This window comes from Toxorhynchites rutilus, chromosome 2, assembly GCF_029784135.1.
Source record: "Toxorhynchites rutilus septentrionalis strain SRP chromosome 2, ASM2978413v1, whole genome shotgun sequence".
NCBI lineage: Eukaryota > Metazoa > Arthropoda > Insecta > Diptera > Culicidae > Toxorhynchites > Toxorhynchites rutilus.
The window spans coordinates 142,895,237-142,921,130 of NC_073745.1; the positions used below are offsets into that span (position 1 = coordinate 142,895,237).

General features: G+C 38.4%; 1 protein-coding gene across 1 annotated transcript in view; it reads right to left on the reverse strand.

Annotated features, from left to right (window-relative positions):
• Positions 1-10,120: 10,120 nt before the first annotated feature.
• The window catches only part of LOC129764746 (snRNA-activating protein complex subunit 1), a 32,471-nt gene continuing 16,697 nt past the window's right edge, over positions 10,121-25,894 (reverse strand). The window contains exons 3-4 of the mRNA XM_055764199.1: positions 10,936-11,314; positions 10,121-10,728 (exon numbers count right to left, since the gene is read on the reverse strand). Of these exons, the coding sequence (XP_055620174.1) occupies positions 10,701-10,728; positions 10,936-11,314 (407 nt within the window). The 3' untranslated portion in view covers positions 10,121-10,700. The remainder of the gene's footprint in view (positions 10,729-10,935; positions 11,315-25,894) is intronic.

Genomic DNA, 25,894 nt, shown 5'->3' on the forward strand with positions numbered 1-25,894 from the left:
GATAACCACGTGTTAATAGCCGCGCGTGTATGTGTGTGTAGCGATGTCTTCCCAGGGAACCGTTTGTGGCATCACTCTCCTCCTGATAGATTCCCTTCTGGCCTAGGGTGCACAAACAGGCTCTTGGTGACACCGTTCATCCGCGCTTTCATGATAAATAAAGAGCTTCACCGCAACAGCGACAACATGCTCCAATCGCTGTTCAATTAGAACTGAGTGGATTTCCGAGCGCCGCTCGCTTATATACCGATTCGTGATTTCAATAGCCTGTTTTGAAAGCAATTTTAAGACTATTGAAACAAGTTTTTGGATCAAAAAGTAACAAGTATATAACGCGTAGACATTTTATCTTTCGAATGAAGTGTTTATCATACCATTTCGTTCAGTTGTTTAGGAGCTATTAACGCTCAAAATCTCGGTCTCCGGCGTAACGCTTTCGTTTTCGAAACTTTGATTTTACACCCCGGTATAGAAATGAAAGACGTAGTCCTACGTCAAAATCAGCATTAATCGACTGGAGTACATCAACATTTTTCCTAGTTGTCGACACTTGAGAAATTCTCAATGTCAGAAAATAGGTAAAATGAAAATTTCCCATTTTTTGTTTGAACTTGAATTTGTTTTCGAGTGAAAAAAAGAGAAGAAGAAAAGAAGCTTGGTGCTCACGATGATCCAATGTGTGCGAGTTGATTGATGATTTGGACGATATCCTTCAAGATATCCTCGAATCCCACATTCATAGGAAAAATAGGAGTAGGGGTCAATTCCTCTGTAACTTCGAAATCTTTCTCTCATATATCACCACTGAATAAAACACATAGTCGGCAGCTCGTTCTTTCAAACTTTCAAACAAACAATTTCGCTCCTTACTCATTCATTTTCCCAGCACAGGATGTGGCAACAAACATGTCCATTTTTGACGCATGTTTCGACTCGTAATTTCGTTTCAGATTGAACATTCAAAACAACAGCAGCTTCATTACAAATCAAATAAACCATTTTCTGATTTATGCACCTAAAAAGTATTTTTCAGTCAATTACACGTCCTTCGTCAACCACTTTTTTTACTAGTGCAGGCGATTGCAAAAAAACGATTGCCAATAGACATTGAAATGGCGAATGAACTTGGCGAATCGAATGAATTTTCTCCCAAAACTGTTTCTCTCTTATGTACTCACGCGTACTCACGATGCATGTATCCCGTTCTCTCTCATAAGACTCTTGAAAGAGTTTCCAGCAGATAAGCCGGGTTAATACGTTGTCAGTTATTCGGCTGCGAATAAACGTCAAACGATCCGAAGAACTACGAACGTACCCATATCACGAAATTTGACATTCGATTTGCATGTATGGGGCTACTCGTAACGAACTACTTCAAAGTTTTTTGGCTACTCGTCCGTTTTCTTCATACATACAAATCAAATGTCAAATTTCATGGTATGGATACGTTCGTATTTCTTCGGATCGTTTGACGGTCACTCGCAACCGAGTAACTGACAACGTATAAACCCGGTTTCACTGCCGTTACATGCACGAATTTATGCTACATTCTTAATTTCGCTCATATGTTTTTTTTTAAATCAGGCTGCGGACCGTAAGTTAGCCACCACTGACTTAGCCAATTCCGATGATGGTTTTGATTATGTACAGGGTCTTTCTGATTAAACGCCCACGCAAAAAAAAAATCGAATAGCCCTTTATATAATTTTTTTTTCGCTCCGTCGATGGTAACACTGCATTCCCCATCTCGGGACGATAATATTCGGCTACTCGTGCAGTCTGAGCGGATGGTTTTTAGTGTAAAGATGTACAATTTACAAGAACGTGTATTTTTAGTGAAATCGTAATACCCGAGCAACCGAAGCCTTAATTAAACTTTGTCCTCTTCTGGTAAGAATTTCAACATTTCTCGTCGTCGATTACTTCCTCTGGGAGTACGCAAAGGACCGTTGCTATGTTTTTTTATCCCTTTTGTCTATTTTAGGCTCATCAGCGTTAGATATATCTTACGTCACCGAAAAAGCCTCTAGATCTCTCGATTTCATATTTCGTGTCACGAAACAATTCAAAGACGTTTATTGCATTAAGGCACTCTATTGTGCGTTGGTTCGCTCAATTCTCGAGTATGCCTTCATAATATGGTCACCTTACTATCATAACGAAGCGAAGCGATTCAGCGTAAATTTGTTCGTTTCGCTTCGCTCAATTTCAACATTTGCTATCGAAACCTACGCTACTACACTTTTACGAGGGTTGTTCAAAAAGTAAGTTTCAGTGCCCCAGCGCCATCTCGCATGAAAAGTTGGAACTACAAAATTTTTACCATGTGATTTCACAACATTTCTAAGCAGTTTGCAAGAAACCTTGGTCGGATCGGACGCGTCGTTCGTGTTTTATTGAGTTTTAAAATGGAAGTGTCGCTTAAAAAATCGTCTAAATATGAGTTACGTTCTACCATTCGTTTTCAGATCGCGGAAAACAATAGTGGTAATGAAATTCATCGAGAATTGTGTTCAGTGTATGGTGTAGGGTGTATGAGTCTTCAAATGGTGAACCGATGGCGGAAAGAGTTCCAACAAGGCCGAGAAGAGGTGTTTGATGAAGCGCGCGCAGAGCGTCCCACCGAAGCTGTGTCAGACGAGAACGTCAACCTCGTTAGACAGCTGATAAACGAAGATACACGTTACACACTGGACGAATTGCATGAAAGGCTTTTAAGCAGAGGGGTTTGTGGTCGTTCCTCTATTCGAACAATCATTCACGGCCGGCTTGGTAAACTCAGCACTAGGTGGGTACCGCGCTTCCTCACCGACGAGCACAAGAAAAACCGCAAAGTTGGACGCTACGCACTTTGCGCTCGGAATAGAAAAACTCGTGCCACGTTATGAAAAATGCCTCGAACGTTACGGCGATTATGTAGAAAAATAGAAAAAAAACAGGAAGTGGGTTATATCTATGGTATAACCGCAAGGGTGACGTAGGACTATCGTTGATTTAGAGATCATTTGTTTGAAGTTGAATCTAAATCCATCCTGAATGAATGAATAAATAAATATTTGGGTGACTTCAAAAACGAGAGTGTTACGTTGGAGACTCAAGGTTTTATGCATCCAATATTGAATACAAAAAACCTTGTTCTGAAGAATAATCTTCAGAAGCTTTCCTGCTAACTGCACTTGATTGACAAATCACAAAACCAAATGTATGTGGTCGCAGTATTATATGGATAGAAAACATTAAAATAAACTCGCTTGAATGTAATTTTCAATTCCAAGGGGAACTGGCATATTATTTTTCAGCAACGATCATTTCTTTCCAGGTTTCCTCTCGATAACCAGCAAACGAAAAGAGTTGCGCGCGTGTATGTGTGTGTGTGGCTGCTGCTTCTATGTCTTCCCGAGGAACCGTATTTCGATGCTGATACTCTCGTGACCAAGATCGGCTTTTCTGTGCTCCCTCACAGTTAAAACAAACTGATTGCATTTCAGGTCAGGTCAGGCCAGGTAATGAATCCCTCGATCCCTCGCCGTTCAGCTCGTTCAGTAACGATGTTGTCTTGTCGATGTCCTCAGGCGTCGTGCACAAATTACGTAACGCTAAAAATCCGTATTTTGAACCACCTCTCCCCCCCCCCCTTTCGTAACGCAATTTCCTATCTCTAATAAACAGAAAGTAACGCAACATCTACCCCCTCCCCCCTTATCGCGTTGCGTAATTTGCGCACAACGCCTCACGAAAAATGAATCGGTTTCACCACCAGAATATCATTTCAGTATGCTTTTCGTGCGTGATTGAATCGAGAGAAGGTGTGGTTTACGATGGCAATTTGGAAGGCAAACTAGAGGAGAATGAACTCTCTGAGTATGAAAATTTCGGCGACTGAGCAATAATCGATTGAAAATTATATAATTTTCGCGATACGAAACATTTTCCGTTTTTCATGTTATGCATCCAATATTGGATACGAAAATATCCTACTGATGGGAAAGAATAATCTTCAGAAGCTTTCCAGCTAATTACACTTGATTGAAAAATTACGAAATCAAATGTATTTGGTCGCTGTGTTCGCCATATAATTAGAAAACATTAAAATAAACTCTTTCGCATGGATGTATTCTTCAATTCCCAGGGAACTGGCAGATTATTTTTCAGCAACGATTAGATCTTTCCGGAATTTTCTCGATGCTGTATGGCATCCAAACGAAAATTCTCGTTTCAGTTTGGCCTGCAAAAAACTTTTCTAAACTCTAATCCATCAAATTGGGAGCCCTGAAAAGGGCTGATGATTATATGCTAAGCTAATATAGCATGCTCTCCTCGGATACGATGGGCCAGCTGGATGTCCTTGGGCATGATGTGACGCGTTTTGCATGGATAGCACACAAATTGGTATCTTCGAATAAGCCTCCTGCAGCAATTCGGTCGACTTCAAAACTTCAAAACCGACTTGCGCTTCCAAAGTTCCGCGGTTATGACGCTGCAGGAGGCTTATTCGAAGATACCAATTTGTGTGCTATCCATGCAAAACGCGTCATATCATGCCCAAGGACATCCAGCTGACCCATCGTATCCGAGGAGAGCGTGCTATATTAGCTTAGCATATAATCAACGGCCCTTTTCAGGGCTCCAAATTGGATGGATTAGAGTACAGAAAAGTTTTTTACAGGCCGAACTGAAAGGAGCATTTAGCGAAAATCGTGGTTTCGATAATAATTCGTTACCGATAGGTGCCATGGATATGGAATTTACTTATGAAGAATATGAAATACATGACATGATGTAGTGAATATATCCGAAGAAATCACTGCATTATTTGTGTACGAATGCCGCAACCGATAGTCGACTCTAATTTGCGCTGGGTAATTTCCTCGGAGGACTCGATTCCTCCTTTGAGCATTAATAATCTCTTTCTGGCAAAACGATGTGGTATGAATCACATTATTTGAATGATAGAATGAAGAAGTTTTCTGCCAATTTCCTTCAACCTCCAAACGTATCTTTCTCCCGTTTGTTGTTTTCGCGTTCGCTAATCCTTTCTCACAACACCCATTTCTAGTTTGAGAAATTGTTGAGTAAACATTGTTTGCCAGTGCGCGTAGAGCGGGAATTCCTAAAGATTAATTGCACCTCTAATAAATTGCCGAAAGACGTGGTCTTACGTTGATCGCACTTGATTGAAAAAATCCAAAACGAAATGTATTTGGTCGAAGCATTATATGAGTAGAAAGCAAATAATCGCTCGAAAATGACTTGATTTTCGCGATGTGAAACATTTTCCGTTTTTCATGTTATGCATCCAATATTGGATACGAAAATTTCCACTGATGGGGAAAAAATATTCAGAAGCTTTCCTGTTAATTGCGATTGATTGAAAAATAACAAAACCAAATGTATTTGGTTGCAGTGTTATATGGATAGAAAACATTAAAATAAACTATTTCGCATGAATGTATTTTTCAATTCCCAGGGGAACTGGCAGATTATTTTTCAGCAACGAGAATTCCGCGCGTGTATGTGTGTGTGTGTGTGGTGGCTGCTCCGATGTTTCAAGCGGAACCGTGGTATCACTCTCCTCCTGATGGATTCCCTTTCGGCCTTAGGTGCACAAACAGGCTCTTGGTGACACCGTTCATCAGCGCTTTCATGATAAACGAAATTAGCTTCACAACAACAGCGACAACATGCTCCAATCGCTGTTCAATCATAATTGAGTGGGTTTACGAGCGGCGCTCGCTTATATACCGATTTTTGATTTCAATAGCCTGTTTTGAAAGCAATTTTAAGACTATTGAAACAAGTTTTTGGATGAAAAAGTAACAAGTATATGACGCGTAGACATTTTATCTTTCAAATGAAGAGTTTATCATACCATTTCGTTCAGTTGTTTAAGAGCTATTAACGCTCAAAAAATCGGTCTCCGGCGTAACGCTTTCGTTCTCGAAACTTTGGTTTTACACCCCGGTATAGAAATGAAAGACGTAGTCCTACGTCAAAAGCGTGGATATTGGCGGAAATTCGTCAATGGTTTGTCAAGGGAGACCGCTATGAGTACTCTTTGGAATACGGCTAGGAGAATGCGTGGCTGGAACCATACCAATGAAAGTGAGGAATACTCTGACCGTTGGATTTTCAAATTTGCAAGGAAGGTTTGTCCCGATTCTGTTCCTGCACAAAGCGTCGTACGCGATATTCCGCTCCAATGCGATTATGAGAATTTTTCGATGGTAGAATTCTCAATTGCCCTCCTCTCATGTAACAATTCAGCTCCGGGGTCGGACAAGATTAAATTCAACTTGTTGAAGAATCTTCCCGACTTGGCGAAACAGCGTTTGCTGAACTTGTTCAACAAGTTTCTGGAGCTGAATATTGTCCCGCATGACTGGAGACAAGTGAGAGTGATAGCCATACGAAAACCCAACAAGCCGGCTTGCGATCACAACTCGTATAGGCCGATTGCAATGTTATCCTGTATTCGCAAATTGTTAGAGAAAATGATTCTACTTCGTTTAGACAAGTGGGTCGAAACGAACAATTTGCTGTCAAATACGCAGTTTGGCTTCCCCGAGGTAAAGGGACAAATGATTGTCTCGCGCTGCTATCTTCTGAAATACAAATCGCATTTGCTCGCAAAGAACAAATGGCTTCCGTTTTTCTCGATATCAAAGGGGCATTTGATTCAGTTTCCATGGAAATTCTCTCAGAGAAGCTTCATAATCGTGGACTTTCACCAATTTTGAATAATTTCCTGTACAATTTACTGTCAGAAAAGCACATGAATTTCTATCATGGCAACTCAAAATCTTCTCGTTACAGTTTTATGGGCCTACCGCAAGGCTCCTGCCTAAGCCCCCTCTTGTACAGTTTTTACGTCAATGATATGGATGATTGTCTAACTAGAGACTGCACGCTGAGACAACTTGCAGACGATGGAGTTATTTCCATCACGGGTACTAATCCCGTCGCTCTGCAAAAGTCGTTGCAAGATACCATGAACAATCTGTTCACATGGGCCCTCAAGCTGGGTATCGAATTCTCTACGGAGAAAACTGAAACGGTCGTTTTTTCTAGGAAGCACGAACCCGCCCAATTCCAGCTTTACCTATCCGGCAAAACGATCCAACACTCTATGTTTTTCAAATACCTGGGTGTATATTTTGATTCTAAATGTACCTGGGGGAGACACATTGCGTATTTGAAACAGAAATGCCAGCAACGAATCAATTTTCTCCAAACAATAACCGGAACATGGTGGGGTGCCCATCCAGGAGACCTCATTCAGTTGTACAAAACAACGATATTGTCAGTGTTAGAATATGGCAGTTTTTGCTTCCGATCAGCTGCCAGGATTCATATTCTCAAGCTGGAGAGGATACAATATCGTTGCTTGCGTATAGCCATGGGGTGTTTGCATTCGACACATACGATGAGTCTCGAAGTTTTGGCAGGAGTACCCCCGCTTACTCTTCGGTTCACAGAATTATCCTACAGATTTCTCATCCGTTGCAAGATCATGAATCCATTGGTGATTGATAACTTCGAAAATCTACTACAACTGACTCCTCAGTAAAGTTTTATGTCTTTATACCATGAGTACCTTACCCACGACGTGCACCCTTCACCAGGCATCTCCAACCAAGTTTGCTTCCCATACTTTTGCAATTCCTCTGTAATTTTTTATCTGTCCATGCGACAAAAAATCCATGGAATACCAGATCACCTACGCTCCAATGTTATTCCGTCGATATTTTCGGAAAAATATGGGAAAGTTGGATCTGATAAAATGTTCTTTACTGACGGTTCATTCATAAACGGGTCCACTGGCTTCGGCATCTTCAATGAAAATTCCAGTGCCTCTTTCAAACTCAAAGATCCTTGTTCCGTGTATGTCGCAGAAATGGGTGCGATATACTATGCTCTAGGGATCATTGAAACACTGCCCATCGACCATTATTTTATTTTTTCAGACAGTTTCAGCTCAATAGAGGAAATCCGCTCAATGAAAGTTGATAAACGCTCATCTTATTTCCTAACAAGAATAAGAAATCTATTGAGTGTTTTGGTCGAAAAATTATTCAAGATTACCTTAGCATGGGTTCCCTCTCATTGCTCGATTCCGGGGAATGAGAAAGCGGACTCGCTAGCTAAGGTGGGCGCTTCAGAAGGCACACTTTTTGAAAGGCAAATTGCCTATAATGAATTTTTTCACATTCCTCGTCAGGACACACTCGTTAGTTGGCAGCGCATGTGGAGTGAAGATGAGTTCGGTCGTTGGTTACACACGATTATCCCTAAGGTTTCGACGAGTGCTTGGTTTAAGGGATTGAATGTAGGTCGTGATTTCATTCGCGTGATATCTCGGCTCATGTCCAATCACTACAACCTAAACGCGCATCTCTATCGCATTGGGCTCGCAGCAAACAATCTTTGTGATTGTGGCGATGGCTACCACGACATCGAGCATGTTGTCTGGTCGTGTATCCGGTTCCATGCTGCTCGCTCTCAGCTCTCTAGAGCACTGAGAGCACAAGGCAGACAATCGGATATCCCCGTCCGGGATATCTTAGGTAGTCGTGATCCTGATCTTCTGCTTCATCTATACCTGTTCCTCAGAAACGCTGATGTCAACGTTTAATGATGTTTCCTACTACTGTGTCCCTGTTTCATATCCCTCCTATCCGATCTATAAACTTTTACTTAGTCGCGGCAATACATACACACACTCTTTACAGATACACGGGCCAAAGGTTGTGCAGTCCACTGATGATTCAACAAGAGCCAAAGGTTGTACCGCTCATGACAACTCTACACGAGCTGATGATTGCGCCGGCTAGTGACCATTCTATCCTGGATTCCTCGAGTCGAGAAGCGCACCACGCTAGATATGGGGTACATACAAGGGGGGCGTCGCTGATTAATGGTCAGCTGCATCCCAATAGGAAGTATCCCGTGTCGGGCACACGTACAGAGCATTGGAGACAGCAACATCCTAATCACGAGAACACTTGTAATACTAACCTCGAGCCGACCGCGAGTAATCGGTTACATATTACTAACATAGATAATAAGAAAAACTGTCAAAATATTGAACTCCGGCCCCGTCAGGCTAACGCCATATGAGCCTTGATAAAAATATATATTTTGGAAAAAAAAAACTCATTTGGCTGGTTCGTCACTTATACTTCCATTTTTGGAAGAATGTCGGGAGTGAGAATTGAACTCGTGACCTTTAGCGTGAGAGGCATGGATGTTACCACTACGCCAGATCGCCTCCACGGGTTGCCAGATGCTTCCACTTTAAATGGCCCACCCTGTATCTATATAAATAAAAATGGATCGCCGAATGTGTTAATAAGAGCAAAACTCGAGTAAGGAATTGTCCGATTTAGGGCTGTATTCATTCTATCATATTTTCAGTATCAAACATTTATTCCATGCAACGGAGAAACATGTTATTTGCAAGTGGAAGAACAATCTGGAATCGAGAATGGTGTCTGAAAATAATCTGATATTATAATGTCGAATTTTGGTAGAAGTACTGACATTCTATAGTAAAAATAATTTTAAGGGGTAGATTAGAAGATCATCAATGAACAGTTCTGCGAAAACCTGATTTGACACAGGTGCGCTGAATTAGAGCATTCAAAAAGTGGACAAACGAGGATCATATTTTCGCCTGGACAAACCAAAATCATTTACCATATCTGTCTAAGATGAACACGTTTTCAGAAACCAAGGCGTCGATATGACGTGTCCACAATTTCTTCTAAAGCACATTTGGCAGCTTCTTAATACTACGAAATTAAATATATATCCATTCCCAGTATCATCTCACTCCAATATATTGGGCTATCTCTACTAAAAATGAAACAACTCTTCACCTTGTGCGGTGATAGATAAGCATTCACTCCCCGTATAATTTATTTGTTACACTTCGCCGGGATTCCGAAATAATCAGGGTATATGCATTATGCATAGATGGTCGTGTGTACTGCGTGGGAATTCAGTTTTGTTACCGAGATGATTCATTTCTTTCCTCCCGCAACGCAATTTATTGTTATGGTGATATTAATGTATATTTTTATCTCTGTTTTGACCCACAAATCATGACCGAAACGCCGAATAGTTTTGACTGGCTTGATTTATTTAGACACTTAGCGTGGAAAGTCATTAATTTTAATTTGAAAATGAATAAAAATGTTAAAATTCGGGTGAATATGAACACATTTATGTTAGAAATCGGGTAAATATTACCTAGTTTGAGGACTTGTTTAAACCATGGCCTATGCCTGCACAATAGCCTAGCTACTATTTGATGAAATATCACAAATCGCACGAGAACTGAACACTAATAATTCAAGTAGCGTATTTGGACAACGATATCTTTAAATCATACTATCATTTAATTTAATATCGCCGAATGTCGGAGCGTAAATAAATTGAAATTACCATTCAAATGACACATTTGAATATATTTCCAACAAATACATAGGGCGACCGATGCTAAATTTCACGGGTTAATCCTGTAATTACACCCACTTTCGACAGAAGCAAGATCAGTTTAGTTGCCACTCAGCTTTAGAACGAGAGCTTCCCTCATATGTCACAAATTACAAACAACGTGTCGAGACGATGAGTAGAGTTCACCTGTAGTAATCGCCGATCCCACGTGTTCTCACTCGATTGCATCATTCCATGCTAGACTACACGGCGGATTCTTCTCCGTCAGTACTGAAAAAAACACGAAAACGAAGGCATTAAAATGGAGAGTTCATCTCATCTCTCTTGTCACACAACGTGTTTTTTTCTAGATAGTTTTATTTTGATTCATAAGACGCCTATGAATCATCTGTTCCGCTCAATCGACATGTAAGCAATAAATAATTCTACGCATGTGACAGCGCGAAATTCGTATGAGTAAGAAAATGGGTTACGCACCTGACCATATCGGCGATTGATTCATCGTCGTTCAACACCGATATGTTGGCATCACGTTTTTTGGTCGCTCGTGGTCTTAGAGCTCGGGCTCTAGATGATGGACTGCTGCCGACCATCGCTGCGTTTATGGATGTTGCAATTTGTAAATCTTTCTTATTCACCTTCCGCTTGAAGGCTCGTTCCCGCAGCGAAGATCGCTTGGCACCGATATTCTCGCCCGAATAGGTCGCAAACTCGTCCGATGGATTATCCTCGCCGGCGCCGGATATCGGTTCATCGGCGTTCAGAATCGCCAGCACATCATTGAGATCCTTGTGCAGACTCATCATCAGGTTCGATTGAGGAATTTTATCCGAAGAGCTGACAGACATTTCAGTTTCTGGAAAAATAAGTGGGAAATGGAAATAGAATAAACTACAAGAATAGTGGTAAGCTAGGTGAACTCAATACGCATAAGAATTATTAGAATATATGACATTTTGAGTGATATTACGATCTCGTCAATTGCTGCAGCTTAGGGTAGAAACACTTTTTTCCAATACATAAAATATGGAATTTTAAAACAATGCGATCTGTACACTATTTATGAAAAAAAAACAAATTTCGGACAGAGTGAACGAATTTCGAACACTCTGTTTCTATAATGCTTCTTGTCGTTTTAAGCTCTATTTATAATCCTGTACAATTACTAATGCAATAAAATCATCAAACATGCGAAAATAATAACGACTTGCCCTGTTTAAAAGTGAACTGTAACATTCCATGCACACACAAATGTATTAAAAATTAACTACAACCCTCGATGGCTTGAAAAATTCTAATAGAACTTTTACCACTTGATTTTTTTTTAATTAACTTGAAATAATTTTCAACAACCTCTTTTGTGATAATTGCGACCATTTACCCCTTCCTCTATTTTCCCCCAAAAAGCCTGTCGTTTATTGGTGCTGCTTTATGTTGTAGCTTCATGGTTTAAAATACCGTAAGGGTTATATTGCCCAAATGATAATTAATATTAGATTTCAAGTTATTTGTAGTTCAAAGTAACAAAATAATTGAAGGTTATCCACAGAGCTTTAATCTTGATTCTTAATTGTTGTTACATAGTTTCGAATTTGCAGCTTTTCGTTTCAACTCAGTTTTCCTTTCCTTTTCCTCAAGTTTTTTGGCGCTTCATTTCAATCAACTTCTTCGCAGGTTCTACATATTTGTTCATCATATCCCAGGACTCGCTTGTGGCCACTGCAGGAATACCGTGAAGCTCATTTTTACCATGAGTTGATGAGTTGCCAGAATACACGGCAGCAAAGGAAGGAATGAATGTTTCTTCTGTTAGTTTATCTAGTTGCACATTGTCCACTAATTATCCAGTGTCCCTCATATCTATCTGCTGGATTGTAGTTGAAAAACATGTGCATTTTTTATACAAGATATCAAAATATTTATTTATTTATCCAGTCTTCGCCAAGAAATTGTCGGGCAGACTAAAATTCAATTATTGAATCCTTATAATAAACGCATTTCTGGACATATCGAATTCAAACAAGTAATACACTTCATTCAACTGTTGGCAACAAACATCCAAAGGATTATTTTTTCCATATAGAGTACGATGCGCTGCTTGCCGGAAGAAAACAAATTGTGTGGTTGATCTACCTGGAGCGTTGATTCGAAGCTTCCCCAGAACTTCTGCACAGTCAAGATTGTTGCTAAGAAAATCGAAAACCAGCAGTCTCTGGAGAAACTCACGTCGTTTTTGCAGTGTCGATAAGTGAATCAGTGCGCAGCGTTCTTCATATGAGGTCAGATGTTGGTCGCTGCGCCACGGGAGATGACGAAGAGCATATCGGATGAAAGTTTTCTGCACACGGGGCCCAAACAGTGACACCGTATTCTAATATTCTAATATACTGCGTACACGTACACGTACACGTACAACGCTTTGAGGCAATAAACATCTGTAAATGCCTGTGTGTGACGTCTAATGAATCCGAGAACGGTGAAAGCCTTAGCGGTAACCGATGCAATATGTTCCGTAAATTCGTGAATGAAGAGTACGAATAAAAGTGGACCTAAGTGACTGCCTTGCGGCACGCCAGAGGTAACATAAATATATATATATATATATATATATATATATATATATATATATATATATATATATATATATATATATATATATATATATATATATATATAAGTTAAATAGTGAAAGAATTTCGGATAATGAAAACTAAAACTAGTGAGCTATGTTGCTCCTGTTAAGGTTACGACAAGACTAATCTTTATTTTCTATTTCATGTACAAAGCTAGCTTATAATCTACCCTATCTGCCTATCTCTATGTTTCCCTTCTTCCTTCTTCTCAGAAAGAATGTTTAACCGTTTTATGGTGTCGACTCGAGTCCTTATCTGTGGCTGCATAATTGTTCGTCGGTCGCATTTACCACATGGCGTTATTTATGCTTAAGTGTTTACTTAAGCGCTAGAACATTGATGCGTGATGTTTGCTCTGTCTCCTGCTGATAAGTAATGTTGGCGTTGGTCGATACTGAAGATTGGTTGACTGTGTTGATAACTGCTCCCTCTTCAAGAGTGGACCGTCTCGGTACACTGGGCTCTGCACTCTCCTTGGTTGTGGATCTGAAGAGAGTTTTCAAACGATTCCTCAACAGATAGATTGCAAGAAATGATGAAATAATTATTGCTGGAACTCCTGTCCCGAGGGTGAGTGAGAGGTGTCTTCTGTTTAATAACACCAGATGTTCTCTGGTTTGTAGATGAATTTCGTCTAGTTTTTTCAATGTCAGAGTTGCTTCGGTGTTATTTGAGAATATTTGGATTCCGTAGAGTGGGATGAGTAGTGGTGGATCTTCATGATAATATTCTACATTACTAAACTGCGTGCCGTTAATTGTGACTGTACAGTTGCGAAAGTAGATGATCATTGTTCCAGAAATGTATCTGGAAGGTAGCCCACAGTTTGTTTGCATTAGTGTGGCGTTTCCACTGATTAGCAGATGGTTACTGCTTATTTTCTTCGTTTCTTGGGTGTACCTGTCTTCTGTATAATCGCAGCTGCCCGAGACTCCTCTGAGAATTTTGGAGTAACAGTTGTCTTGGGAAACGTCTTCTAGTTGGTTTTTGTTACATAGGGTTTCCTCTCCAATTTCCTGGCAATCGTTTTTAATGAGGTATGTTTCTAATTCATTGAAGAGTGCTCTGTTCGTTGGCAGTTTCAGGATTTTTCCTTCCTTGGGTATCGGTTCCATGATGATATGTGTAAATGTGGATGGTTTGAGATTTGGGACTGAAATCACAAATATTATTTTCGTATCTTTGTGTATTACTGCTAGATCAAGGTACTCGTAGGTTTGGTCGAATGTGTTGATTGTAATGTTGCTGTTTCTTAAAATTGTGGTCGCTTCATTTAGTTCCTCTGGTGTCAGTACGTTCAAATGGATAACCTTTGCTTTTGCTAGTTGAATGCTTTCAAAAATATTTTGTATTTGTTCTCGTAATAAATCTAGTGCCATGTTCAGGTTCATGACTTCTTTAATGATTGTAGCCTGTTCTGCATAGCCTTTATTGTTTACATAAGCGTCTCTTGATTTTATTAGGTTTTTCACTAAAATATCTTGTTGCTCGTTAACCTTTTTGATTATTCTATTCATTTTGGTTTCAATTTGTTTATTGATTTTTATTTGTTCGTTGTTTTGTGTAACAATTGTTTCTTCGTTTTTGAATAATGTTTCCAACTGATTGTTGATTTCGATTAGATCATTGTTGTCTAGATTGCCTGTTATTAATTTTATGGTGCTTCCTAGGATGTTGATTAAACCTCTTTTGTTTCTTTGTTTTGGGATAAGGTTGTTATATGTGTTCTTGATTGAGTTATATTTTAGATTAACAAGGTCTGTAGTTTCTTTTAGATTAAATATGGTAAGGCCTTCAATAATTTTCTCTAGTTTGTGAAAGGTTGGCTCGAAACTTTTTAATTCGATTACATGGAATATTTTGTGTGATCCTGTCTTTATTCTTCCTTCGTTCAGGCTCAATGTCACGAGGCCGGGATTGTTGCTGAGGTCGTAGAGTTGTATGGATGTTTGTTGCGGAAATGCAATCGATTTTGGTAGATACATTGACAGGAATGCGATGGCAAAGGCCGAATACAGGAATGGTATCCATGCCATACTGAAATGATTAGGAAAATAATTTCATTTGATTATTAGTTTCGTCGGATGTTTTCTTTGTGAATCTCTCGGCCGGAGTGATCTAGGAAGGTTTTGTTTTTATCCCGGATAACTCTGACTGGAAGATATTTTTCTTTTGCTTTGTTTCGGATGCCTTGTATTTTGTTGTATACGATGCTTTCTTCCTGTAACGTTGGTGGGTCTTCTCTTTTCTTATTATGGTATTCCAAATTGTATTCTTTTGTTTTATTTGACTGAAGCATAACGTCTTCATAGAGCTTGTTTCTGTTCTCTAGAATTTTGTTCATATCGAGATGCCTTTCTTCTCCTTCTCTGAGTCCATAGAATATTTCGCGAGGTTTGAATTTAGTTGTTGAGTGTACTGTATTGTTATAGGTAGTGCATGCGATTCGATATATTTCTTTATCACTTAGGTCGATGTAACTTGGTTTTGTACAACGAAAAATTTCCCCTAGAGTTGAGTGAAATCTTTCTACCGTACCGTTACTTATGCTATGGTTGGGTGGAGTGAAATGAATCTCGATATTTAAATTTTCCAAGAGGGCTCTGATTTCGATGGACCTGAGTGCAGGTTCATTGTCTGAGATTATCAATTTTGGAGTACCATACAGTGAAAAGTATTTTGTTAACCCCTTTCTCACGTCGTGGATGTTTCTGGATTTAATTGGGATTATCGATGCGTATCGCGAAAATTTATCTAAAAAGGATAGAAATATATTAGGTTTATGGATAAATAAATCTAAGTGTACTATTTCTAGAGGCTTTGCAGGATTTGGCGTAGATCCCAGTTTAATTTTATACGGATGTCTCTCGTATTTGTTTTTGTTGCATGTGCGACAAAGCCTAATGAACTGTTGTATCTTACGTTTCATTTTCGGAAAGTAATATCGATTGGAAATCTGCCTGTTGTTTTCCCATATACCTCGATGTCCACTTTCGTGTGTTTGTTCTATTATTAGGTTTTGTTCTTCAGCGGTCTTCAAATCAGTTAAACATTTTTGAGTAATAAATATTTTAAATGGTTTCCCTCTACTAAAGTAATTTTTATAAAAAATTTGGATTGTTTGGATCAGATTTTCTGGGCATAATATACAGTTTGATCGTTTAGGATCTATGAACTCTTTGAAGAGTTTGGTGAGATAAGGGACGTTGAAATTTGATTTCATTATGGTTCGTCTGTACACACGCGGAAATATTTCTTCGAGTGTTTCCTCTTCTTCCGTTCCCAATTTCAGAATTATTTGGTTACTAAAACTATTTAACGGCGATTCGGTGCATGGGATAAATGCTGAATCGTCGGTGTCGGCGGAGTGCATTGTAGCATCGTCTGAAGAAGAGGTTTCATCGCTTACTAACTTCACTGAAGTTTCACAGGTACTAACTTCAGCGTCATTATGGTTTATTTCCTGACGCATCCTGGAGAGACTATCCGCTACTATATTCTGTTTTCCAGGTCTATATTTTATCTCAAAGTCAAATTCTTCTAAATAGAGGCGCCAATGTATAAGCCTGCTGTTGGAGTCTTTTAAGTTCAGACTATATGTCAGAGGTTTATGGTCTGTATAGAGTGTGAATTTTCGTCCGTAGAGGTACGGTCTGAAATATTTACAAGCCCACACAATAGCCAACAATTCTTTCTCAATGGCGGAGTAGTTTTCTTCCGTTTTATTAAGTGTTCTGGAGGCAAACGCGATTGGTTTGTCGCTACCAATTTGTCCTTGAGACAAAACAGCGCCTACGGCATAGTTAGAGGCATCTGTTGTCAAAACAAAAGGTTTTTCAAAGTCAGGGTATTGCAGGATATCGCTTGATGTGAGGATGTTTTTACATCGCTCAAAAGCATCTACGAAATCTTTATTGTGATCAATTTTTTCTCCTTTTCTCAACGACTGAGTAAGCGGTTTTGATATTTTTGCGAAGTCCCGAATAAACTTGCGATAATATCCTAATATTCCGAGAAAACCACGCAACTCTTTTTCGTTCTTTGGTAGTGGCCACTCTCTGATAACTCCGAGTTTTTCTGGATTAGGCTTAACTCCATCACGTGTTACGATGTGGCCAAGGAATGCAACTTCTTTATGAAGAAATTCACTTTTATCAAGTTGGATTTTCATATTGTATTTTTGTAGTGTTTCAAAAATTTTCCTCAGATTATCCAGATGCTCTTGTAGGCTTGTAGAGAACACGATTATGTCATCCATATATACTAAACATCTGGAACCAATATGCTCCCTTAAAATATTATCCATTACACGCTGGAACGTAGATGGGGCGTTTTTTAAACCGAAAGGCATCCTTAAGAACTCGTAATGCCCGTTTTCGACACTAAACGCGGTTTTTTCGATATCATTTTTGTCTAGTTCGATCTGATGGAATCCAGATGCGAGGTCCAAAGTAGTAAAGTACATACAGCGACCTAATTTATCTAGAATATCAGTGATGTTAGGGATGGGGTAACGATCATCAATCGTTTTATCATTCAATTTTCGATAATCTATTACAATCCGCCATTTCTTCTGTCCGGATGCATCCAATTTTTTTGGGACTATCCAAACGGGAGAAGTCCATGGGCTGATCGAAGGTCGAATTATTCCTTGTTCGAGCATTTTCGAAACCTGCCGTTGAACTTCTTCTTTATGGCAAAAAGGGTAACGGTATGATTTTGTGTGAATAGGAACATCGTCTGTTGTTGTGATCCTATGTTTGATAGCACTAGTGAAGGTTAACTTCTGTCCTTCCGTATAAAATATGTTTGTGTAATCCGCGACTAATTTAATTATTTTAATTTTCTCTTCTTGGTTTAAATGGTCTAGTCTGATTTGGTTGAAAATGTTTGATTTTGGAACATCCAACGTTTCTTCGGGCGTGGTTAGTGAAAAGTTATTCACTTCTACTATTAGAGGTTGCGCTGTGTTAATTTTTACTGGTTTATCTGATAGGTTAGTTACTGTTACGAAGACGCGATTTTCTGAGCATTTGTATATTCCAGAAGGTATCATTATGTCTGGTGAGATTAAAACATCATGCTCTAGATAGAATTCGCCGCTGGATTCATTGGTTGGGAGATGTACAATTTTTGTTTCATTCGAATTCATGTGTATTGTTACAGACTCAGGATATTTTCGGTACATTTTTATTATATTTGAAGGAAATTTGAGTTCATTCTCCGCCGTTAAAATGTCAGCTTTCAATGAGCGTAATGTTTCATATTCTATTAGACCATCAAAATAATTATGGAAATCGAAAATGTAGAATATTTGGTTGCTTGCATTTTTTACGCTTGGAAACGGGTTAAAGTTGACAAATCTATCCACGGAATGTGAGCCATAAATGTTCTTAATATTCACTGTTTGTGTGAAGTGACATTTGTCTAAGTTGACGTGTTTTGGGCTAATGTAGTTTTTATTAGCCCCTGTATCTATCAGAAACTTCAAGGATCCTTTATTCGTAGAGAGTTTTATATATGGAAGAAAATTGTTTAATCCTTTGTTTTCGATTCCTCTACTAGGTGAAAATTTAGTTCGTCATTTTCTTCATTGTCATTTTTCAATAGTGCTAGTGGTTCTCTAGATGTGTTAGGTGTAATTGATAACTGTGGTTCTCTAGACGTGCTAGGTGCCGATTCATAGTATTGGTGAAAATTAAATGAATCATTTGCATAATGAGGGTCGTACAGTTCTGTTCCCTCATGGCAATTTATTGATCTGTGTGAATAATTGAACGGTTGTTTTGGCCTATTCATGTAATTAACGTGCCTTGATCTTATGGAAGGATCAACTTCCATGGGAATGGGTTTTGACACTTGTATCGGTCTAGGGGCAAAAACATTTTGCGGAGGGATGTTATTGCTATTGTGGTGGAAATATTTTGGGGAAATTTGTTGAAAATGTTGTTGGTGGTATTGTTGTTGTGGGAAACGTGGAATTGATCGTGATTGGTGGGAACGTGTAGTGAAAAATTGTGGATTCCTAATTTGATTATTTGTGTATCTTGTTTTCGGGGGAAGTTGCGGTGCCAGTGGAAATATTTTAGCGGGTCGATAATGTTCAGTTTTGTTTAATCCATGTCTGTTTTGGAAATTTCTTTCTTCCACGCAGGCGTCAAATGCTTCTTTCAATTTTGACAGTTGTCGGGCTCTAACATTGCCCCCTATTGGTTCTTTAAGCCCTGCTAGAAAAACTTGCAACGCATTTTCCTGATGTGTTTTTATACGGTCTTCTCGCAAGCTCGTGTCTGCTGTTGAGATGCTCGTGTTGTTAATTAAGAGCGATAAAATTTGTTGGACTGACCCATAGAATTCTTCTAGGGTGCCCGTTTGTTGGAGTTGGAATAGCTCCCTTGTGAGTGTGACAGCATCGCGCTTGTCACTGTAATAGGCAATCAAGTTTGCCTTAATTTCGCTCCATTTAAGCGGAGTGCCATATATTTCTAGAGCTTGGTCTGCGTCTCCTGTGATCTTTGCACGAATAGATTGCAGCCAGATCTCTTCGAAAGGTGTGTCTTTCATAATATTTAAGAAAGGTAGTAAATTTTCTACTGACCTTATAAATGAATGTAATTTGACGGGATTCCCGTCGAAGGATGGCAAATTATTTATGGCTTGAGGCGTTTGCATCGCCTTCAGCACTTTTTCTGCATTGCAGAACATTTCGTTCGTTTGAGCAATGCAGTCACTATCCTGGGTATTTACAGGAATTGTGAAACCTGCCAATTCAGGGTTCATTTTTCACTATTAAATCACTATCTAATCACTATCACCTTTTTTCAGGGTTAGAATTTTAATTGTAATTCGATAATTTAATTTATTTTTGTTTTATGTTAGCTTTGTGTGTTTCTTGTGATATACAGTGGTCCGGTTACCTCGGGTAGGGCCTCGCCACTCTGAATTAGTACTTGCTTTAATTTTTGTTTTCGGGGACGGGCTTTTATTTGTTTCAGTAAAGCGCCGATCCGATTTATGAGTTAGAAAAAAGAAAAATTTTGTTACTTACGATTTTTAGAGCTGGAACTAGTGTTGCGTCCGGTTTCGTCAGATTAATCACCACTACACGATATTCGTTCGCGCAGGCGCAATTGCTGAAATTAAACTAACGTTTCGCGAACACTTAAAACACTATCCTACCGACTGCGCCAGTTAAATAGTGAAAGAATTTCGGATAATGAAAACTAAAACTAGTGAGCTATGTTGCTCCTGTTAAGGTTACGACAAGACTAATCTTTATTTTCTATTTCATGTACAAAGCTAGCTTATAATCTACCCTATCTGCCTATCTCTATGTTTCCCTTCTTCCTTCTTCTCAGAACCTTTCTTCCGTTTAACCGTTTAACCGTTTTATGGTGTCGACTCGAGTCCTTATCTGTGGCTGCATAATTGTTCGTCGGTCGCATTTACCACATGGCGTTATTTATGCTTAAGTGTTTACTTAAGCGCTAGAACATTGATGCGTGATGTTTGCTCTGTCTCCTGCTGATAAGTAATGTTGGCGTTGGTCGATACTGAAGATTGGTTGACTGTGTTGATAACTTATATATATATATATATATATATATATATATATATATATATATATATATATATATATATATATGTTGGTGCGTTATATGAATCTACGCTTTGCCTTCATAATAAGCCTGAAAACTCACATTGTAGTATTCCCAAATTTCAAGTGTCCGAAATATGAATCGTAGGGAGAATGTTCGATTCAAATTTCGGACATTTTATTTTATAATTTCTTGAAGAAACGTTTCATTATGTTCGATTTTTTTAATAGTCAACTGCGAAACACTTACCAAGCAATAACGGTAAACTGATAACGATGATGAGAACTGATGAAACACGAGAGCAATCCAAATATTGATGAAATATTTAACTCTACATGCTCACGCTAAGCGAACGTCAAACACAAACGATAATGAGTAGTGCTGTGTTAGATTTTTACCTACTTTGTTATAATTCAAATGTTATTCTCATATAGAATGATAGAAAAACCAATGGGTTACTCTAAAGAATCAATTGGGATATTGATTCTATAGTTATATCATCAGGGCATTAAGCATTTCAAGACATTATTACAAAGTGTCCGAAATATGATTCAGAACTTTATGAATCGCCAAATCGAATTTAAAAATTCCTTTCAGGCCAAATAAGGCCGCCCAATGTACTGGTGAGAATTGTTGGCTCGGCTAGACCTTGTTTACATGCTCCAAACATGTCTTCCTAAAAGTTATCGATCTTCATGTGTGATTGTCCTTATATCCTTAATCCCTCCCTTTCTTCCTTCGAGAGCAATCTGTTCCCTTCTTACTAACATTAGAATAAGTTAAATACATAAATACATCAAATACAAATCTATATAAATAAAAATGTAAGGCAAAATCTGTTGGTAAGCGGAAACCCCGAAGAAGGCATGGTCCGATTTTAGCCTTCTTTATTTTGTTGTATTCGTCTCTTCCCGTAGATCAATATAGTGGAGAGAAAAATCGGAAAATTTTCGGAAAATCCTGAGGGAAGGTCGGAAAATTCGTAAAATTGAATTCCCACATGTTCGAAAATTACATCATAATAAGCGTTATTAGTCCATTCGATATTTGCGCTATCGAAATTGATCTTTGTTCATAAGTGGAAATGGATTTTCAGGCGAAATAACGCATTTCCATATCTTATATCTATAAACAAAAATGGAAGGCCAGAATACACGGTAAGCGCAAAACCCGAGAAAGAAATGGTTCAATTTGAGTCATCTATATTTTGTTGTATTCTTCTCTTCCCGTAGATCAATATAGCGGAGAGAAAAATCTGAAAATTCGGAAAATTGAATTCCCATATGTTCTACAATTAGCTAAGCGTTGTTAGTCCATTTGATGTTGGCGCTAACGAAATTGATTTTTGTTCGAAAGTGGAAAAGGATTTTCAGGAATAACGCATTCCTATATCTTCTATCTATATAAACAAAAATGAAAGACCAAATGTGTTGGTGTGCCCTAAACCCGAGGAAGGAATTGTCCGATTTGAGCTGTTTTTGTTTTGTAATATTCTCTGTATCAAACATGTATCCCATGCAACGGAGAAACATGTTATTTCCAAATGCTTGGAGAATCTTGAACGAGAATTGTGTCTAAAAATAATTTTATATTATAAGGACGAATTTTTGTAGAAGTAATAGACAATTTATAGTAAAAGGAAATTGTAAAGGGTCAAAGGGTAATCAATCAGTTCAATGATTGGACTCACTAACGTTCACTTAGTAAGAAAACGTGGATGTTTGAAAATATTCAAATCAAAAAATCTGTTTAAGGCGAGACGAAGTTCGTCGGGTCAGCTAGTACATAATGGATATGAGAATAGGTTTAGGAATTGAGTGTGAGTGTGAGTGCGGACATTGTTCCTCATATCCCATCATTTTCCTGTGTAAAATATGTCACCCTTCTAAACTCGAACCGACCGCCAGTGATCGGTTTTCAATTTTATTAACATTAGAATTAAGGAAAAATGTTATTCTAAATAGTAAAAATATAGTTATGAGTTTGGCTCCTTCAAACCTTTGTAACTGAGCCTGTAAGCATAAACGAAAACCTAAGCATTTCAAAATTTTTGTATTGCCTTCGATTTCCACTTGTTTAATACAATCTTGTTTTTGGACAATCTAGAATACAAGTAGCATTGAATGTATGTATTCGAAACATAAAAGGTAAAATGATCAAAATTTGGCCAACTTTATTTTGACATATTCCTCTTGAGTAGGCCTTGAAAAAACGGAGCATCTTTCATTCGTAGGTGTTTGCGTGTAGAATGAATTCTCAGTCTTCAAAATGACGTGTAAACAAAAGGAGCAATGCTTGAAAATATCGCTCGCCCAACGCGGCAATCCAAGCTCCTCGTACGCGAAGTTGGCAGGATCTGACTTCAAGTAGCTTCTGGGACAAGAGTTTTACATGGTATACGTGATGATGGTGCTCAAGGATCAATACCCTCCCAACACTTCAGAACTCCGCCCCATAGAGAGATGCAGGGTAACTTCGATATAACGTACATTTTACTTTCAAAATTGTACGTTGTATCGAACTGTACGTTATATCGAAGCATAATATAGAACTCAGAAACGTAGCTTATATTACTTTATTGTGCTGCTGTTTGAGTAAGGTTAATGAATAAATTCTACTAGAAGAAGGAGCCAACCTTTCTCATGATATTTCCCTTCGTACTGTTGATTAAATTTTGATTCATTTAGAATCCGGAATCAAAAAACAGTTGTATTTCGGGATTGGTTAATGATACAACACAAGCTTTAGTATCAAAATACAGATAATTTATTGTTCTTTTAGAAAAAAAAAATATTCAAAAAATGATTCCTTTGGACTTTTATAATGTGTACGTTATATCGAGTGACGTTATATCGAGGGTACGTTATAACGAGGGTACGTTATATCGAAATTCTCCTGTATTGGGTTATCGTCAAGTGGAACTTGAAAACGGCACAAAAAGCCGTGGAAAACGTGCAAATCAAACTGGTTAGTTCTACTCACAGAGGCTTTTCCCTATCCATAAACACGGCTTATTGATGCTTAACGTTGCGGAGCCAGTTGAAAATAAATGAAATTACAAAAAAAAATCAAACTGGTATTCTGTGATGAACAAAGTCGAAGAGACCGATGAACAAAATGTTTGAACGTCACCTTTTCCACGCCATTTAAAGAACTAAAGAGCAAACGTTGAAATAAAAATAGAGGAATCATTTTAAACGCACACACCTACAAAATGAGAGGTGTTCAGGATTTGTAAATGAACACTCAGAAGAAATATGCCAAATTTAATTTGAGCAAAATTTGATCGTTTATATTCAAATTAGATCAATTCACCCGTGTCACCTTAAATACCTACCTCCCAGTTATTGAATACGCGTGGTCACAGTGCAAGTCAAAAAGAGAATTTTTTGACAAAAATCCCTTCGAACCCGAATCTCGGCATGATAATGAGTGACAGTAACCGCTCTTCTGCTCTTCCATTATTATGCACTTCGAACTCACAGCAAACATCGTATGGTACAGCATCCGCATTCTGGGTCTGATCGATGCTTCTTGTTTTGGGGTTCCTCTTGAGCTGAACTCTCTCACTCATGTCTTGAGAAAGACACTCGATTCCAGCGTTGCCAATATTCCAGTTTAAACTGGATTCTTCCAGTTTTTTTTCCTCGATCCAGTCAAACAGTTAAACCTTGAAATCTTCCAGTTTTTTCAAATATTGTCCAGTTTTTTTTATATGTGTGCTTCAGTTTTACCAATTTTATGTGAAATAAATTCACAATGCATAAATATTATCCCTCCCTCGCCCTTTCTATTCCTTAACCAAATTGGTTTTTTGACATTAATCGTTCGATCGATCGAAGGTGTATTTGCCTTGGATCGATCTTTCTTTTCTTACACACTCTCAGTGTTTTTTTTCTACATGCTTACACTTCCGAATTCAATACGGTTAGTGCGCAGAGTGTGTGGTGCCTACCCAAGCAGCAACGTTCTATATTGTCTTCGAGTTTATATACATATGTTGTAGTTCCTCCAAAACATGCTAAAGTTCAGACCAATTGATCTACCATTTCAACAACGACTGGTGCAATGTTCACAACAAGAAACCTAACCCTAAATGGTTCATAAAGCCCGCGTGCTATGCTGACATTGAGTTTATTATATGTTCTAGGTCATCCAATTCATTCTGAAGTTTAGAAAATCATAGGATCAATGTACTCCATTGACTTTAATTGATATGAATATTAAACCCAAGTAATCTTGCTTCCGTTTACATCCGTTTACATCAATTGACCCTTCAACGAAATAAAAATCCGAGAATCTCATGTGTCACAACATGCGGCAAAGATTATTTTTAGGTAACCTAAAAAAGAAAACCTGTACAATTAATTAGACCGGCTGTATGTTCTATTATTTATCGCATCTTTCTCAATCGAAATCCATTCTCACAGTTAAAACCTGAGAAGATATCCGAGAGAACTTCTCTAAAATCAACCGTCCCGTCGATACGTTAATCATAGCTTTATAGAACTCCATTCGCGACGGCGGAGAGTTATCTATGCGAAACCTGAAAAGAAAACCAGAAGAACTCTAAAATCAATCGGACCGGCGTTATATTCCGTTATTTATCTATATTGAACTTCCATCTCGAAGGGACATAGTTATATTTCAAAAGCCTGAGAAGCCGAGAGAACTCCTCTAGAAACAATCGTCTCGGAGTTATGTTCCATTTTGCGTAAGCTTTATAGAAATCAAATCGCGACGGAGGAGAGTTATCTTTAGGTAACCTGAGAAGGTTACCGAGAGAAATCCTCTGAAACCAATAGAAGTTCCTCGAATATTGTTTCACAGTAATGTTCGAGTGGTGGGAAACGTTTTTTTGATCTGCTCGAATGGTTAATTAATGGCTTATTTCGCTATTTTATGAACTACATGCTTCTAAGATTTTTTCAGTTTTTTTAGGAGCAATCTTCCAGTTTTTTGAAAAATATTATTGGCAACTCTGCTCGATTCACGCCAAGGCTTGTCCAGCAAACGGTGTTCACAATTCAAGCTACCCACGAAGAATGAAATGGGTTTCCGAGCGGGCACCCGCTTATATACAGATTTGTGTGTTCTCAATAGTCTATTTTTAAAGCTATTTTTCAGCTATTGAAACAAATTTATCGGGTCAAAAAGAAGTATGCATCTAACTCTTATCTAAATTTTATCTTTCGAAAAAAATGA